The following is a 16,957-nucleotide window of genomic DNA, read 5'->3' on the forward strand; positions in this document are numbered from 1 at the left end:
GCTTCCCTCATCGCTACGGCCCCTCTTCTCTCAGGTGAGCGCATACAGACTGGAGGACGGCGAGGCAAAGATGGGAACCCACTCTCCCCGCGAACGTCAGAGCGGCACTGATGGGGACATGAGCCACATGGGGACAAGGGTCACAGCAGCAGCCTCGAAGCCAGGCCCCGACCTACACGTGCTCTTTCACCTACCCAGACAAGCGTCCTCGAGCGCGACCGATAGCTGAGGGGGGTGCGCACATTACAGAAGTCTAGGCAGAGACCGACACAGACGTGCTAGGGCTGGAGACGTGGGTCAGTTCCTAGCAGGCACCCGGGCAGTGGAAAGGAGCAGAGGGAGCTGTGCTGGCGGGGGTCATTCCACGAGACACCCTCGTCCCTGCAGATGTGGGTGGCATCAGGCCTGTCCCGGGGCCACTCTGAGAGGGGCTGGCCTCTCCGAGAACATCCCCGGGCTGGGTGGCCCTCCACCCCAACCGCGGCTCCAGACCCTGCTCAACCCACGTGGCTTCCTCCCCCCACCGCCACCTGCACGTGGCACTTCCTCTCTCTCATTCTTCCATTCCTTCTGGCTTCAAGTAGCATGTTCTAGTATTTGGTACAAACTCCACCGGCTAATCACAGCACATGCTATATTCTCTACAGAGAAACACCGTTTTCATTTGGAACTGGGAGTCTGAACCCCCAGGGCCCAGCTCACAGGGATCCCCTCATCGCAGCCACCGTATCAGCCATCCCCTTCTACACAACCACGAGACTTTGGCCTCTTGTGACAAAACCACTGGAAACGGGGACAGCCCAGGGTGTGGAGTTTCCTTTCCTGTTCTCCTGATTTGGCCCCATGATGTGCCGGCCTCTTGGACCACAGTGGCACGGTGGCTCCCAGGTTCCCTGCTCAGAAGAGCTGGCCCCTTTCCGCCCCACATGGCATACGCGTTCTGGTTCACACAGCAGCTGCCCCCACGGAGCCTGCTAAGAGCCCCAAGCAGCTGGGACACGCTGCTGACCACGCTAGGGAGGCCACGGCCGGCCTAGCATTCAGCTGCACAGAAGCCTTTAAAACCTCCTACCCAAGAAATGACCTGTCTCCTACCTTTGGATTTTTCTTTCTTATGACCAGATCTTTCTTCCAATGCTATACTAACAATTTCTGTAGATTTTAGGGCAGAACCCTGTCAAAAGCTTTTTAAAAATCCCTCCAAGTCCTGTCAGAGAGGTCCGTGTGCTTCCGTCCTACAGTGGACTTGGGAATGCACTTTCCCTATGGAGAGCCCGCAGCCGCTCCCTCCACCCCTGCCTGCCTGCCGTCCCCCACCCCAGCCCCACCCCCAGGATACTGCGGTGCTACTTGTGAAAACGAATCTCATGCTGTCCGAGAAGCAGACTCCAACCCCAGGGCCTGCGCTGGCCTTAGTTCGTGTCAGGTGGGGATCAGAGCAGGTCACACACACTGGCCACGTGGCTCTGCGGCAGGCGAGTCCGCCCCAAGTGGCAGGGCGGAGGCAGCCCAAGCCTGACCTGCGTCAACACCGGCTGCTGCTCCACCGTCTGGAGACCGGCTCTGCCCCCGATGCTAACTGTTCTACTTCATCTGCCCTGGCAGCTCCCAGACCCGGCTTCCCTCCCTCGTGTCCCTCTGCCCTCACTTTTCCATCCTTAAAAAGACTCGCTGCGGCGCAGTCAAGTGACCTGTTGAATCCTGGCAGGTTTATTGTTTTTAAAACCAAACTAAACCTTACTACGGACTTGAGTCCCTTGTGGCATAAAACCCTAAGTGTTTAGGCTGCGTACCTCAACACCCCCGGGCCTCAATCCCCCAGCCGCGGCCAAATAAAAAGCCGGGACCCTAGAACCCAAAGGAAGCCTAGCACAGCCCCCTTGGGTCAGCCACGGTCACTGAGCTGAGCAGCCACCAGGGCCCGAGGGATGCGCCAAGGGCCCTGGGCCCAGACGCCTGTCCGCGGAGCCTCCTGCGCAGGCCGCGGCCCTTGCCGCAACACTGCCTCCTCCCTCCCTGTAGTTGTACGATCTGCCCGGTTCTTAAAAATGCTTTTTTTTTTTCTTTACATCAGCCTCTGCCTTTGCCAGTTAATCAGGGAAAAGGCTTTGATTTAAATGCCTGGTGTCTTTGTTCTGGGCACGGGTCCCCCGGGTTGGGGGAGGGGAGGCATTCTGACCTGGTTTCAGTAGGAATCCAGTTAACATTTTTTTTCCTTTCCGAATTTGTTCGTGTTTTGCTTTTCTAAAACTGAACTAGTGAATAGGACAGGCTCAATTTCAAGCTTTCCTTTGGACAAAACTGAATTCCCCACGTGTGGTTATTGCTAGTCCACACGGGACGTGCAGCGGCCGCTGGCAGGGCAGGCCGGGCAGGGCCGGGCAGCTGGGCGCACCGGGAGATCCTGTCCTGATGAGGTCTCGCGCTAGCGCAGTTGTGGCGACACAGTGTCTCTCGTGACCTAGACCCCTCGGGTTAGGAGTGCTAGAATATCCACTACAACCCTAGAAAGAAGAGACCTTTCCCCTCACGTGCTGGAAGCGTCTGTAAGCAGTAAGATTTCGTACCATTACAGTCCATCCTTCCCCCACCCACAGCTGAACCCTCATATACTTTTAACTAAAAGAATAAAAAGAAAAAAAAACAAGTTCATCGGCTCTTTCCTACCAGTCTCCCCTGGCCTCAGCTGGGACACTAAGCAACAACTCTTCGGCTTCTAGCTTCTACCTCCGGAGCCAGTGTTCAGAGGCTGCGCTGGGGTCCCCTCCCCTGAGCATGTGCGGGCAGCCTGGGGTGCATGTCAGACCGCCTTTGTCAACGCTCACCGGGACTCTGCCCTGGAAGGCTCGGCCACTACCAACGTGCGGGAGGAGAGCATCACCAAGCTCCCCATGGGGTTGGCCCCGGAACGTTCGGCTGGCGTGAGAAAGCTGTTACCTTTTTGGTGGTCTAGAACCAGCAACAGCAAGGCGGCCCCAGCAGCCTGAGAAGCAACGGTCATTTAAACGCTGAAGAAACTCTTTGGACCTTCAGAGCCTTTCTGCGGCAGCATCGCCAAGAAGCTGACATAAACGAGAGGCTCCCGGGAACACGAAAGGAGACAGGCAGGCAGACCGGGGTGGGGAGTTGAACCCCGAGGCTCAGTTAGCACAGCCCTGCCCGAGGGACAGTTCCTCGTCCACAAGGGCTTCTCGTGCGACTGCTCAGCCCCCACCCTCCCCTCCTGCAGGGAGCGGGTTTCACCATCCCCATGCCAGCCTGGTCAGAGCGGTCCCAGCTTTCCAGCAAACACCAAATAAATAAGAGGTAGCGGGGAAGGAGGGACAGAGCATTCCCAAAGGGGAAGGGCGGTCTCCATGGCGCCAGCTCCAGATGCTTCTTACCAACACACGGTTTACACAGAAATTTCTAGAAAGCTTAGCAGAACCGCCGAAGAACGGATGGGCAAATAAGCCACTGTTTCCCTAGAGCTGCTGCTTCCGGGGCTGTGCTTCAGAACCAAAAAGCAGTGACAAGGTCTCACGTGAAGTCAACCAGCTTCACAAGCTACCCCCCGCGGAAAGGGACGGAACCAGACTTACCTGCGACACCACAGTTACCTGGGCTAACGGAGAGCCGACCCGTTCTCCGAGTGTCAGGAAAGGAGAGAGTGTGTGTTAGACTCAAAGATTCAATCTGGCCTCATATTGCACAGGTTCAAAGGGTGCGACCATTGCGGGGAAAGGAAGAAAATAAAGCTACTGAGGAGCTGGCCCTCGGATTAGCCCACACTGGCGGGTGAACAAGACAGGCTGGGGAGCGGGCTGAGGGGGGACTTAAGAGGCATTTCAATGCCAGATCCAAAAACCGTTCTGCGTTCAGTCAACTGTCAAAAGGACCTCCATCCCGTTGCCACCGCGTGAGCTAGCCACCCAGACCCCGGAAACAGGAAAGCCTGGGCACGTGCATTCACACCTCCTGTTCTAAGCCAGCAACCTGCAAGTTAACACTGATTGACCGTCATCCTTCACTGTGCTCATGATGAGTCTCGTTGTAGTCCATGATGTGCAGCTGTCCAACACTGTCCGGGTTTGGGGGGGAAGGGTGCAGGCCGTCGAGGTTCAGGGGGGTCTTGGCTTCCGCACCCGGGTCTCTGCCCAGTTCTGTCTTTAGCGTCTCAGAAAGGCTACTGATGGTCACGCCGTCTTCATCACACTGGCTCTCACTCTTATTACGAAATAACTCTCGTGCCTTCATGCCTAGGAAGCTTTTTGAGCTGGGAAGGGAGCCGACGGTCGTGGGGATGCTGGTGGCGGACCCTCCCATGGCAGTTTCCCACCGACTGCTGAACAGGCCTGCCCTCTGGCTAGGGGGTTTCTCCGGGGTCGAGAGCTCACTGCCGCCGCCGCCGCCGCTGCCACCTCCAGCCCCTCTACTTGCGCTGCCACCCCCGGGTCGAGGGGGCTTGGTCTCGCCGTTGTAGCCAGATGACTCTTCGTTGTGCCCTGTTACAGAATCCGGGCAGCCGTCCTTGCAACAGGCAAGCCTGTAAGAAATCCAGGGAGGAGAAGAGGGGCGGTGTGGGCGGCGCCGGTGGGGATGGGAGGTGTGCGACTACGCCGGCTCATGCAGACACCGAACTCTATGCTTTCGAGCAGGAAAACCCGAGCGTGAGGCCTCGGCAAGAGACACCGATTCTCAATGTGGGACAGGACGTGGAGATCACACGTGTGAGCACTTCCTGTGACCACATCCTGCGATTCACGGCCAAGGACAGGGAACCAGAGAGGCCACCTGGGACAGTTTCTCACGCCCTGTTCTGCTGCTGGTGGCTCGGGGACAAGGTCACTGCTCCCGCCTCTTTGCTCCTACCTTTCTTCTGCCGCTTCAGCTGCTTCTGCCTTTTCTTCTTCAAGTTTCTTCAGGAGGCCGTCCTTCTCCAATCTGCCGTATAAATCTAAGATCTCCAATTCAAACACTTGGGTGATCCTTTTCTGAGCCTCATACCTGCTCTCTGCCGCCTGCAGCTGTCCTCTGAAACACAGACCACCCCAGGACATAAGAAGCCCCGCTGACAAAAGAAACCATCACTGCAGAAACCCGTGCCCACCGAAGTTACCTTGCCTGGACTTTGACATCTTCTAAATATTTCTTCTGCTCCAAGAGAAGGTGGTCTTTCTTGGCCAGGTGAGATTCCAGTTCCAAAATCCGTTTCTGGGAGGTATCAAGCCTCTGATTCTGCTGGAGAACGTGGCTTCTGTTTTTTTCTAGTTCTTTCCGACACGCAGCTTTCATCATCTCCACCTCCTACAAGAGGGGCTGGAGTTAGTCCCCGAAGAAACAAGCGTGCTACCTCCGTTGTGCGAAAGCAAGGCTCTGCACACGAAGAAGGCGCTTTGGGGCACTGCTGCTGGAAATCTGAGGTGCTACAACTTGCTGCAAAGAAGCTGGCAAGAAGTATTAATCTAGTAGCCCTTCCTTGAAATCCGCCCCTGAGGAAATCATCTGAAACATGACTAGGCATTTTGCACAAAAATGTATCACCGTATCACGTGGTAAGGGCAAAAAACCGGAAGCGCTGTTAAGTCCAACGCCAGGAGAAGAGTGACTTAAAATACATTTTATATCTCTAAGTTTTTAATAAACTTACAGTTTATGTATCAGTAAGAAAAAGATTTCAAAAATAGACTTTATAAAAAACACGTGAACGGGAGGATCAACTACGTCAATGTGACATTCACAGATGCCAGATGAAGGTACCCCGATATCCGCTTCTTTCAACGTAGTGGGGTCGCAGCTGATTTGTCGTCTGTCAGGCTCTTCTCCCCACACACCGACTGAGGGAAAGGCAGCGGGCGCGGCGCAGTGGGACTGGCTCGCTCGGGCACCCCGAAGGCCTGCAGATCACGCCAGGCAGATGGCTGCCTGCCGACAGACCAAGCCAGCTGAACCCAGAGCAACTCAACTAACTAAATAAAATCTTTAAAAAAAAAAAAAAAAAAAGGATAGAAAACAAGGAGCAAGGATATGGAACTTCCATGGGGGTGTCCCTGCCTCGAAGACAACCAGTGACTGCTTTCCTGGAGTGGAACTCCACAGACTGAAACTCGGGACTGGGCACCGATCATGGGATCATGGCCGTTCTAGCCGTGCCCGAGGGCTCCAGACTTCAGCACAGGTGAGGCGAACCAGCCTCTGTCATCAGTGACAGTAGTTCTTTATGGAGAACCAAGCCGACCACCGGACTAGGAACATCCATGCGCCTCCACGAACCCTCACAACCACCGCAGGACGTCCTACCCCACACCTACCCGCCATGCCCAAGCGGATTCTCCGGTACCGCCCTGCCTCCCCACTTGACTGAACAAGAGGAAGCCTGACTCCAGGTCCAAGGGCAAATTCTGACAGGTCCAAGGCAATGATTGAGCTAGGGATAGACACAAGACACAATCCTGGCCAACAGCAAGGGTGGGAAGTCTGGTGGAGGGTTCCTGGCAAAGTTTCCTCACTGAGAGACCCGCAGGAAGCGACCTCTCCTCTTCTGGGGGAGATCGTGGTGTCTGTCTACCCGTGACTGCCATTCCTGTGGCTCACACCTTGCAACCATCGGCACAGCTAGCCAGAGGACAAGGTTGCTAAGACAGGCCAAGTGGTGCAGGAGAGTGGAAAAAACGGGACGCTTTTTTTTTTTTAAGTAATCTCTATGCCCCACATGGGGCTCAAACTCACAACCCCAAGATCAAGAGTCACACGCTCCTGTCCATCTGTCCATACTCTTGATCTCAAGGTTGTGAGCTCAAGCCCCACGTGGGGTACAGACACCACTTAAACAAATTAAAAAACTAAAAAAAGACAAAACCTTAAAAATTTTTTTTTTTAATTCTAAAAAGACAGGGGCATGCTCTACGGATCGAGCCAGTCAGGCACTCAGAACCGGGCTCTTGGATACTGTCCCTAAACTGACTGGGCCAGCCCGGAACCCACCGGCTTTCGGACTTCTTGCCAAGTGAAGTAACGAACTTCTTTTTGTTAAGGTGGGTTAGTGGCGTCTTTGTTCCTGCTTATCACCGTAGACACCCCAGCTGCTGGAAGTCAGGGTCATCACATCCACGTAGGGACTGTGAAACAGGGTCCAGAGAGATCAGGTGGCTGTGGGAGGTCCCAGGAGTCCAAGTGCTCCAGCCGAAGGCAACAGGCCAGAGGCCAGCCCAACTGACTTCTCTTGGCAGGTGTCAGGAACGCATTTCGGTCAGCATTTTCAGAGGGTCTACTGTCTCTTAGGTCTCTTTTCCCCTCGTTCTTTTCCAAGCCCATTATACCTCCAAAATGACGGCTAGCTGGTTTCTAGAAAGTTCCACATTTAACATCCTTCTAAAGGGAGTCTGAATCTGAGAGCTGAGAAGAGCTGCGAAATAAGGAGTAACTCTAGTATGAAAATTACATCTCTCTGCTTCTAAGACTACTTTCTACATTTGGCCAAAAAAGCTTTACAAAGCACAAACCCAAGAAATCCTAAAAAGTAAGCCTGTGTGTGATGGAGAAGTTAGTGACAGGAGGCATCTGAGCATTTACTATTAGAATTCCAACCCAACTCATTCCCAGCTCATTCACTAACATTACCCGAGGCTATTTATAAAGTGACATAAAACTTCTGCCTCAACACCATTGGTGAGACACTAATTAGTGTAAGATCATGCCAATACTGGCCTTGTTGCCAGGACTGAACCGCCATCTGCTGAAATTAAATTCAACATTAAAAGGAAGAAAAAATATGTATACCAGTATATACCCACAGTCCCGAGCGTTATGTTCAACAGAACTGGCTTCCTATCCTTTTTTTTGTTTCTTTCTCTCTCTCTTTCTCCCTCTCTCAAAGCGGGCACTGGTGAGAGAAGACAAACCCTTTATCAGCTACTCTGTACCAATTACCATGCGGCACTTTCACTTACCCTGACTTCATTGCAAAGCCAGCCAACTGGGGGAAACAAGCTCGCACGACGGCAGAGGAGGGCTCGTCCGCAGAGCCGCGACCATGCCGTGTGGCCGCAGACCTGCTGCCTGGGTCCTATGGGCTCCCCGCCCCCCAGGCGTGGCTCCCCGAGCCCCCACATACCTTTGTGGTGTCTGAGTGCTTGCTCTGCAGTTGTTCCAGATACAACTCGTTGACCTCCCCAAGGACCAAGAGCTGGCGGTTCAAGAACTCCATCTGCTGCTGGACCGACTCACTGTTCGAGAGCTAACCAAAACAGGGCGGGCAACGTGAGCGCCCCCGTAACCCACATCTGGCCGGTGGGCGTACACAGGGGCCGGCTTGCAACTCCGGTGTTAGTGCTAGGGAACAATGAACTCCCACGGTTTCAAATCCCCTAACACAACGGCTAGCAGGGAGGAAGGCGTCCCACGGCAACTTCAAAACGGCGCTGAGCAAAGGGGAAGCAGTGGAGAGCCGCTACCTCAAAGGGGCCACCCACAGGATGCCTGCGGAGGATGGGCGAGTGTGACCTTCACTGCAGGGAAAAGAGCCCAGGGTTAAAGCCCAGGAAGACGCACTTGCTCGTACATAAACTGTACAGAGTGTGGTGAATCCCAAAATGGGAGGGACCCTAGCTCAGGAGCATTTTGTGAGCAAACTCCCCACGTTTATGTACACGAGGATCTAAGAGAGGGTTCCCAGGGGCACAAACAGGCCCGGGGACAGGCCAGGTGCTTCTCCACTGCGGAACCTGTCCTGTGCATCGTGGGGCGGGTCGCAGCACCCAGGTCCCTGCCCACGTGATGCCAGTAGCACCAAAAGTGCCTCCACACATTGCCCCTTGCCCCCAGGGCGCGGGGGTGGGGGAGGGAAGGCTGCTTCGCTCCCGGGCGGGAACCCCAGCTGGAGGTACGCAGATAACGGCCTCACCCCGTCTGGAGGAAGAACGTCAGTTAGAGGCGTGAGAGGAGACGCAGCCTGCCCCGCGGCTTACCTTCTGGGACACCTGACTGAGCAGCAGCTCGGTGTGACACACCTTGCTGTTGGCCTTCTTCAGTTCCAGACGCAGCTCCGCGATCATGTTCCTGCAGTCCTCCAGCTTCGTCTGCCCGGAGAGACGCGCCAGCAAGTCACCCACCGCCTCCGGCCAGGGCACCACCCCACCCGGCCGTCGGCCCGCAGACAAGTGGGGGAGCCCAGCTTCGCAGCTGCTCCACTATTCTTGGGTCACTAGGATTTAGTTTCTTAGTTTTAAAAATCAAGTTATGGCTGATTTCTGAGTTCCTGATTCGTTTAGCAGAAGAACAAGAAGCTCTTAGATCCACAGTCCCCAAACCAAGCCAACCCACAGGGCTGGGGCAGAGGTGTGAAGTGTCTGAGGGAAACACAGCGACATCTGCCGCTCGTTGTGTGAACTGCATGCTGGAGGCAGAAGAGCGGGGTAGCACACGTGCTAGCGAGGGCAGGGGATGTGGGCACGTCTGCGAATCAGGGATCTGGGGTTTGCGGGAATACAAAGCACCGTGTGAATACCGGCGTGAAATGGGAAAAGAGGGCGTCGGTGGCCAGTGTGACTCCAAGGTCTGAGCCTCTGCGGTGCCCAACAGGGACACACACACAGCACTGGTGAGTCATGGTGGTCGTTTAAAAACAAAATCTACAACAACGTAAACTTGGGTCTACTGTCCTCAAATAGCTGCTGGGTTGTCGGGGCGTAAGGACGAAGTTGTTCAGATGTGCTTAAAAGCACAACAGTCAAGGGTTTCTTTTTGCCTTGGAATGCCAGGGAAGTGACCAAAATGCCACAGGGGCTGCGTACGACCTGAGCTGGCGGGGGAACCTCGGCCCAAGATGCCGTCTATGCGCCGCCGCATCAGAGAGAAAAGCCCTTCCTGTCCATTGGGCTGAGCGAGGCGCCTCCGTGCCCGGTCCCAGCCGCCCGGGCCTGGGGCCGCCGCCTGTACCTGCAGCTCCTGGCTCTGGTTGTAGAACTCCTCGCGGTCATGCTGCAGCTGTCGGATCTGGCTGTGCAGCTGGGCCACCATCGTGTCTCGCTGCTCCTGCAGCTGGCTGCACCGGGCCTGCTCCTTCTGCACGCTGACCTTCCAGATCTGGATGTCCTTCTCTTGCAACTTCAACTGGTCTTTCTAGCGGAGAGCAAAGACGTGATCATTTTAGCTGCCTCCCGACAGGGGCGGTGAGGCGCCCGTGCCACCAGTGCCGACGGCCACACGCCGCCCTGAAGCTTTAACCACAGGCACCGCAGCACCAGCTCGCGACTATCCAGCCAGACTTGCAGGCCAGGGCCACCAAGCTGCCAGCGGCACAGGGATCGGGAGCCGCTGGAAGAACCTGTCTCAGGCGCCAGCTACTCCCAACATCTTCCAAAGTCCTAACCGCCAGCGCTGGCCCAAGACCTCTAATAAAACACCAAGCAGCCAGGTCCCTAACACCGGCTGCCACACCGGCGGTGAGCACGGAGTCCCGGGACCTCCTCAGGCAGCACGGCTGCAAAGTGGCTGCTGCGGTTCGCCGCCCCATTTCGCGGAACGGGTAACAGAGGCTGCGGAGGCTGAGCGACTTCCCTGAGGGGAGGAGCGGCAGAGCCCCTCGGTCCGACTGGCTCCCCCCGGTGCTGTAAGATTTTTGTCACAAAACAGCTTCAGGAGAGCTGGTTTCACATTTGGAGGAAGAAAATCGCGCCTCTGACTCTGTGACTGTCGCAGGCGATCACAAGTACACACGGAAGCCACCTGTCCCACCAGGGCCATTCGGTCACCCCTCAGAGACCGAGCGACCACCCTGAGCCATGGCGGCGCGCGGAGCCGGGGCTGGACACCTGGGGCCTGAGCCGGCAGCCGCTCCTTCCAGAAGATGGCGCCCACACGAACCCCAGAGCCCGAGGCGCGCCCTGCCCGTGGGCCCGGGGGGCTCACCATGGCCGCGTTGTGCTCCTCCAGGGCCGCCGCCTTGACCGCCTTGCGGAGGAGCCGCCTGTTCCGGAGTGCGTGCTGCTGCCTCTTGAAACGTTCATACAGTAACTGGTTGTGCAGTAAGAGCAGCTGGTTACGGAGGGTGCGGATCTCATCTGAGGGAGGAGAGCCTGATTTTAAAGCAGAGGGAGGGTGGCAGAGAGGCCTTTTACAGACGGTTCCATCAAGAGCCCGCCCCGGTCACCCAGCTTCCAAAACACGCTTCTCGCAGCTACAAGTCCCCCGCTCCCTCGGCAAAGGCCGCCTGTGTCTCAGCGACGGTCGCGCGTCAGGAGAGGGGAGGAGGCCTGACTACCGGCTGCCCTCTGAAGAAGCACAAAATGCTAGAAGGTGGGAGGACTCCTGAGAGCTTCCGGACTCCTCCCCGCAGACCCAAACCATACGTACGGCTCTTCGAGGCGCCCTCCTTCCCCCCATGCTGGGTCCTCCACCAGGCCCAGCTCCTGACCTCACTGGGCTCTTCCTATGAAAGCCGAGCTCGAGGTCGGCGCTTTCTGCAATTCCAGCCTCGAGCACCTGCTACGTGCCACTTTCCAGAAGTAGAAAATGCTAGCTTTGCAACGTCTGAGGTATTAGGGGCCAAGGAGATACGCTGGCTGGAGCAGCAGCCAAGGGGGACCTGTTCCTACAGGGCACGCCTCCTCCGAGGACAGAAAAGGCGACAAGCACGCAGGATCCACGCGGGCTGGTCTGGAGTGCAAGTAACAACTTTACCTCCAAAGTGGGTCCAGTCGACAGACTTGCTGGGTAAGGACAACCTAGGAAGAAAGGTGCGGGGGGACAAAGTTACGGAGCTCACCCGGACAGCCTTCTCGGGGCTGTTCATTGCCGCAAGGCTGGATCGCTTCCTTGCGATCAAAAGCAGCAACGGCCTAATGAAGCTTCAATCCCCAGGTCCCCAGGGTGTCCGAGGCGGCAGTGCGCATCGGGCGAGGACCGGCACGCCCACCAAGCACAACGGGCTCCCCCGGGTGCGGACGCCCTCCCTTGGAGCTCGCGCCATGGCCGATCTCTGCTCGGCTCTCCAAGGCGACGGAGCGCCCCAACATACTGCCAGCTACTTTCTACTCAATGTGCCGTGTACCTGAGCCGTGTACCTGAGGTGCCATGTACCTGAGCCCATTACACCAAATCTCATTCAACAAGAGAAATCTCTGTCAAATTCCACCTAAGATCATGACGTTGAAGAAAAATTAAAACCAAGACCTTGTTTAGCAAGAGCCAAGGACTCGAACCCTGGAACTGGTGATTCCCTCGCCCCCCTCCTTGATAACCGTTGAAAAGGGCTGTAGAGGAAGGATGGGGACAGCGGCTCAGGCCTCTTGGAGGCTAGCCTGTGTGCGAGCGCAGGCGTGCGGGAGGGGTCGCCCTGAAACCAGTGACTTGCTTTCCATCAGAGGAGCCGCATTACCTACGGCCAGAGGAGGACACACCGGGACAGGGATTCCTAGGTCACCTGGATACCAGACCCCCCCATGATCTCAGAGCACACAGCCCCGCAGGGCAGCCCCCGGGGGAGCTCACCCAAGCGCCCTTGCAGGACAGCCGCCCTGGGGCTGGCGGCCGCACACGGGCAAAGGCATGGGCTGGAAGGACAGAGGGCAGCCGGCAACCGCCATGAGCACAGAGCACGAGTCCCACTCCCCTCCTGCTCTCGTCGAGCCTCCTGCCGCGGGCACGGCGAGGGGAAGGGACGCCGCGGCGGGGCCTTACTTGCTCAGCTCCTTGCTGTGTGCGTCCGCTCCCTGCTGGACCAGCCTGTCTAGGACTTCCGCGGGGGAGGTCGAGGGCGGATAGTCTTCCTCTGCGTTTCCTTTTGCTTTCTTTAACAGTTCCTTGGTCTTCTTGCTGACAAAATGATGGGCGGTCTTTGGCAATGCCACCTCAAAAAGATGATCGTAAGGGGGAGGCTGCCCACTTCCAAACCCCACTCCCCTCTGAGGCGGAATTTTACAAGGGCTGGGAGTGAGGATGCTGGTCTCCAGCGAAGTCTGGCGCTCCCTGTGCCCGGCAGGGCTCTCGGCGGTGCCTCCGCAGGGCGGGTCTATGGGAGTAAAGGCTTGCTTTGGTGTGTCAGGCCCACACTTGTCCAGGGAGGAGTTTAAAGGCTCAGGGTTCACACTGGCGCCCTGAGCGCCAGAGGTGGCCGAATGGTTCTTGCGAGGACAGCCCGGGAGATTGTCCTGGTAGAAGGGAGAGTCAAAGCCTCCTCGAGGAACCAGGGGCTCGGTCTCGGCCGTCGTGATCTCGCACAGTTCTTTAGAGATCGCCGCTGAGAGGAGGGAGGGAGACGAGAGCCAGCACTGTAAACGGGCCACCTGGGTAAGGCCAGGCCATGCAGGGCTGTGTGCTGCCACGCGGTGCGACACTTAAAGGGCCACCCCTTTCCCTGGCATAGGACCCAGAATACACCGCCCACCTCCTTCCCCCGAGAGAAGAAAAACCAAGCAAGCCTGGGAGAGTTGACACTCAGCCCCGGTTTCAGGGCGCCAGGAGAGTTTTACCATCTCGCAGTAATCTTGTACGAGCCCAGAACCCCACACACTACCTTCTTCTTTAGCTTTCTCGATGCTGTCCTCTTCGGAGGCGAGGTCTCCTAAAAACCCTGGAAGGTCACTTAGAGTGACAGAACCTTTGCTGCCAGGTAGCTCTTCTAAGGAGAAACGAAAACAGCTCACGTCAAAGAACTACATGGGTAACCCCCCAACTGTGAAAGCGCTCGCCCCGCGTGGACGGCGTCCGTAAGCGTTCTTCCTGCCGTGTGAGGTGAGGAGGCTAGAACCAGCCCCCCCCGGAGCAGCCCCAGAACACGAGGCTACCGCAGGGAGTCTAATTAAAGGTACTGAAAAACATAACCCCACAGAAAATAAAATCCTCCATTCTCAACATCTGAGAGATCAGCTACACACCACAACCTGACCAGCTCAAAATGCACGTTAACAGGTACTTCACGGCAATAACTTAAAGGCTTTTTTTGATGTTATTATTAGGTTGGTGTTTAGAATTAATTACGCCTCACTCTCTCTGGCCTTCATCAGTTTGTGGTGGTCCCGAATTTCCTTGTTTGCACACATAACCCAAGAAGAGACAAGCAAGGTCTAGGGTTACTCAGACTTTACCTAATCCTCTGTCATTCGGGAGATGGTGCTGTCTATGTAGACAGGGCCTTGCTGAATCTGTTTTCTCTTCCTGAAAAGACAGGTACCATTTATGTCATAAGGCAGAAAATTGTGTACGTGTTCTCTTGTGTAAGAGACATATCCTAAAAATCTAAACTTTAACGCTTTATAAAAGAGTTTAACATTTGGCTCAGTGGTTTAAGCACTGTTTGGTCTCAAGTACCTTCATAGTCTTAAAAACCAGGAGTCCCATGAGCTTTTATTTATGTGGTTCTAGTACAGTTATTACACTAGAAATCAAAACAGACATTTTAAAAATGTTTACTACTTCACTTAAAAAAAATAAATCCAGGGCGCCTGGGTGGCTCAGTTGGTTAAGCAACTGCCTTTGGCTCAGGTCACGAACCCAGAGTCCCGGGATCAAGTCCTACATCAGGCTCCCAGCTCCACGGGGGTCTGCTTCTCCCTCTGACCTTCTCGCCTCTCAGGCTCTCTCTCATTGTCTCTCTCAAATAAATAAATAAAATCTTTAAAAAATAATAACAATAATAAATCCATTATGTGTAAACATAAATGATACAAATTCTTATGAAAAATAACTAGTTTCCAAAACAACACACATGAAGTCAGTGAGATAAGTGAAGCTCTTCTGCCTTCATGCTCCCTCTTCTGCGTGTGGAACGGAAGGAAGCCGGAAGCTCAGGCCAGCCTCTGCGCTCAAGCTGCTACACTGTGTTATTCTGGCTAAAGCATGAGAAGGAACTTCTAAGCCCCAGTGTTAAGTAGTTATAGAAAGACTTAACCTTTGATGACTCGACAAGGAGTCATTTCTCAGGGGTTACCACGTGGAATCTGAAAGCAGGCCACGCCACCTTTCATGCTGTGGTCGAGACCGTGGGGGCACTCTGGGCTCTGCACTTTTGCCTACAGCGGCTCTGGACCATCGCACAACCGGACACTTAGAAGATCCTGACTCGCCCTGTTGGGCTTCCCAATGTGGAAATATTCACCACATGACATCAAAAACTCGATTATTCACCAGGCTCCCTAGAAATTTTCAATCTCTTCACAAAAGTCTCGGGGATACCATCAAGCTCATGGCGACAGAGATCAGGTTTTTTGTACTCTAATTTTACCTGAAAACTGAATTTTGCCACCAGCAGCAAAGACTGTCCATTGTTTATTTTGAAGTGACAGCTGGTCACGTAAGCAGCAGCCTGTCCCAGCCCAGGTCTAAACAAGCATCGGCCATTGGTCGGCTGTCCCTTCACAACACACTGGCGCTCCCCGAGAAATGCAGATAGTCTAGCCGTCAACTCACATCATGGCACCAGGGTCTGTGATGGATCCCCTATTTTCTCTCAAAGAATATTAAATAGGTATGTCCTCAGGGGTCACGATATACTAAAATAAATCCTTCTTACTCCTTTCCATGAACACTCTTAAGGCACTGGCATTTTGGCTTTTTTATCTTTTGTTCTTTCAAACCGAAGACACACGTGACAGAAGGCGGTGTGCATCAGTTTGGTGCCGGCCCTGATCTGCGCTGGGGGCCGGCCCTTCTCCGCCGCATCACTCTGTACCACAAGTGCAAACGCCAACGTGGTCAAGAGGGGAAAGGGCAGGTTAGTATTACTATGAAAGCAGTCCAGCTCCTGGGTCCCCCGAGAAGCTTCTGGAGCTCCAGGGTAAGCAGATAACACTCTGAGAGCTGCTGGCGAGTCTGTATTCAGTTGCCCTAATCCAAACCCACCACATACCCGGTCCAAATTCCATCTGACATAACGAGATTCGTGCCCAAAGGGAGGCCGCACGTGGGTCACCGATTTGGGGCAGAGGGAGCGCAAACACGCCGGCACATACCTTCTTGGGGGGTGTGGCTGTGGCCGGCCGTAGGGAAATGGGCACGTAGTCGTCCGAGTGACAGAGCGGGGCAGGAGGGGGAGACGTTGCTGGGGTTCCCAGAGGGGTTCCTTTTACACCTGCTCATAGGCAAGGACAACATATACACCATCACCAAGCCTATTAGAAAACTCTCAATCTTTTCAACCTGCCTGGGATAAGGAAGAAAGCCGCTAGAGTGAACTTTCTAGGCGGCTTGAGTCATCTTTTTTTTTTTTTTTGGTTCACTTTCTAGGTTCTGAAAACCCCCAAGTTTTGTATGAACTGTCAACCACAGGCTGACTGCTGCAAGCAGCCCCAAACTCACTGCTGGATTAAGAGACAGTCCCTTGTCACACACAGCAGGCCCAAACCGACCCGAGTCCCACCTCAGACGTACATACCAGTTGTACCAAAGACTTTACTGTAAGGGTGTGACAGATCAGGTGGGACATTTCCAGGAGACGTTGGAGGAGTGGTCATACCACAAACCGTAGATGGGCTCCAGAGAGCAGCCTGGGGAGTTAATGAGGCAGGTCAGCAGTGAGAAAGGAACACCAAAGCATCCCTAAAGCTTACACTCATGACCGGACAGAAAAACGCATCTTACTAAAACTTTATTATGATGCACTGTATAAATCTAGACTCCAAGAGAAACCCAAGTGGCAACAGTAACCGCCTTTCCTAATACCACATATCCTTAAAAATAACTCCTAAAATGAGCAGGGTGAGATCTTCCCAACCATATGCTAACTCCCGACCCCAATGGTCTCTGCTTCGCCAGCACGCAGAGAAGCAAGCAGGCACACTCTTTCACACCATACTTGTGGCGGCTCAGTCAACAGCCGTGTCGATGGGGGACTCAGAGTCTGAGGTGGCTGCCCGGGCATATTTAACAACGTCAGCCGAGAGCTGGAATACGGGGTCGAGGTAGCACTCCCTAAAATGAAAGGGAAAGAGCATGTGAGATTAGTGTGCGATTTTAGATTATTCTGGGGAAAAAAAAAAAACGG

General features: G+C 54.8%; 1 protein-coding gene across 5 annotated transcripts in view; it reads right to left on the reverse strand.

Moving 5' to 3' along the window:
• Nucleotides 1–3,656: 3,656 nt before the first annotated feature.
• TSC1 (TSC complex subunit 1) overlaps nucleotides 3,657–16,957 on the reverse strand; it is a 44,144-nt gene continuing 30,843 nt past the window's right edge. For 4 of the 5 annotated variants that reach the window (XM_032866153.1, XM_032866152.1, XM_032866154.1 and 1 more), the window contains exons 10-23: nucleotides 16,769–16,884; nucleotides 16,349–16,460; nucleotides 15,927–16,045; nucleotides 14,064–14,133; nucleotides 13,493–13,597; nucleotides 12,658–13,216; nucleotides 11,659–11,702; nucleotides 10,888–11,054; nucleotides 9,916–10,098; nucleotides 8,946–9,056; nucleotides 8,093–8,215; nucleotides 5,099–5,286; nucleotides 4,852–5,013; nucleotides 3,657–4,525 (exon numbers count right to left, since the gene is read on the reverse strand). In XM_032866153.1, coding sequence (XP_032722044.1) covers nucleotides 4,000–4,525; nucleotides 4,852–5,013; nucleotides 5,099–5,286; nucleotides 8,093–8,215; nucleotides 8,946–9,056; nucleotides 9,916–10,098; nucleotides 10,888–11,054; nucleotides 11,659–11,702; nucleotides 12,658–13,216; nucleotides 13,493–13,597; nucleotides 14,064–14,133; nucleotides 15,927–16,045; nucleotides 16,349–16,460; nucleotides 16,769–16,884 — 2,585 coding nt within the window. In that variant the 3' untranslated portion in view covers nucleotides 3,657–3,999. The remainder of the gene's footprint in view (nucleotides 4,526–4,851; nucleotides 5,014–5,098; nucleotides 5,287–8,092; nucleotides 8,216–8,945; nucleotides 9,057–9,915; nucleotides 10,099–10,887; nucleotides 11,055–11,658; nucleotides 11,703–12,657; nucleotides 13,217–13,492; nucleotides 13,598–14,063; nucleotides 14,134–15,926; nucleotides 16,046–16,348; nucleotides 16,461–16,768; nucleotides 16,885–16,957) is intronic. The other variant, XM_032866156.1, reaches the window with a different exon arrangement.

The sequence above is a fragment of the Lontra canadensis genome, unplaced genomic scaffold (assembly GCF_010015895.1).
Source record: "Lontra canadensis isolate GAN:19392208 unplaced genomic scaffold, GSC_riverotter_1.0 scaffold30, whole genome shotgun sequence".
Lineage (NCBI taxonomy): Eukaryota > Metazoa > Chordata > Mammalia > Carnivora > Mustelidae > Lontra > Lontra canadensis.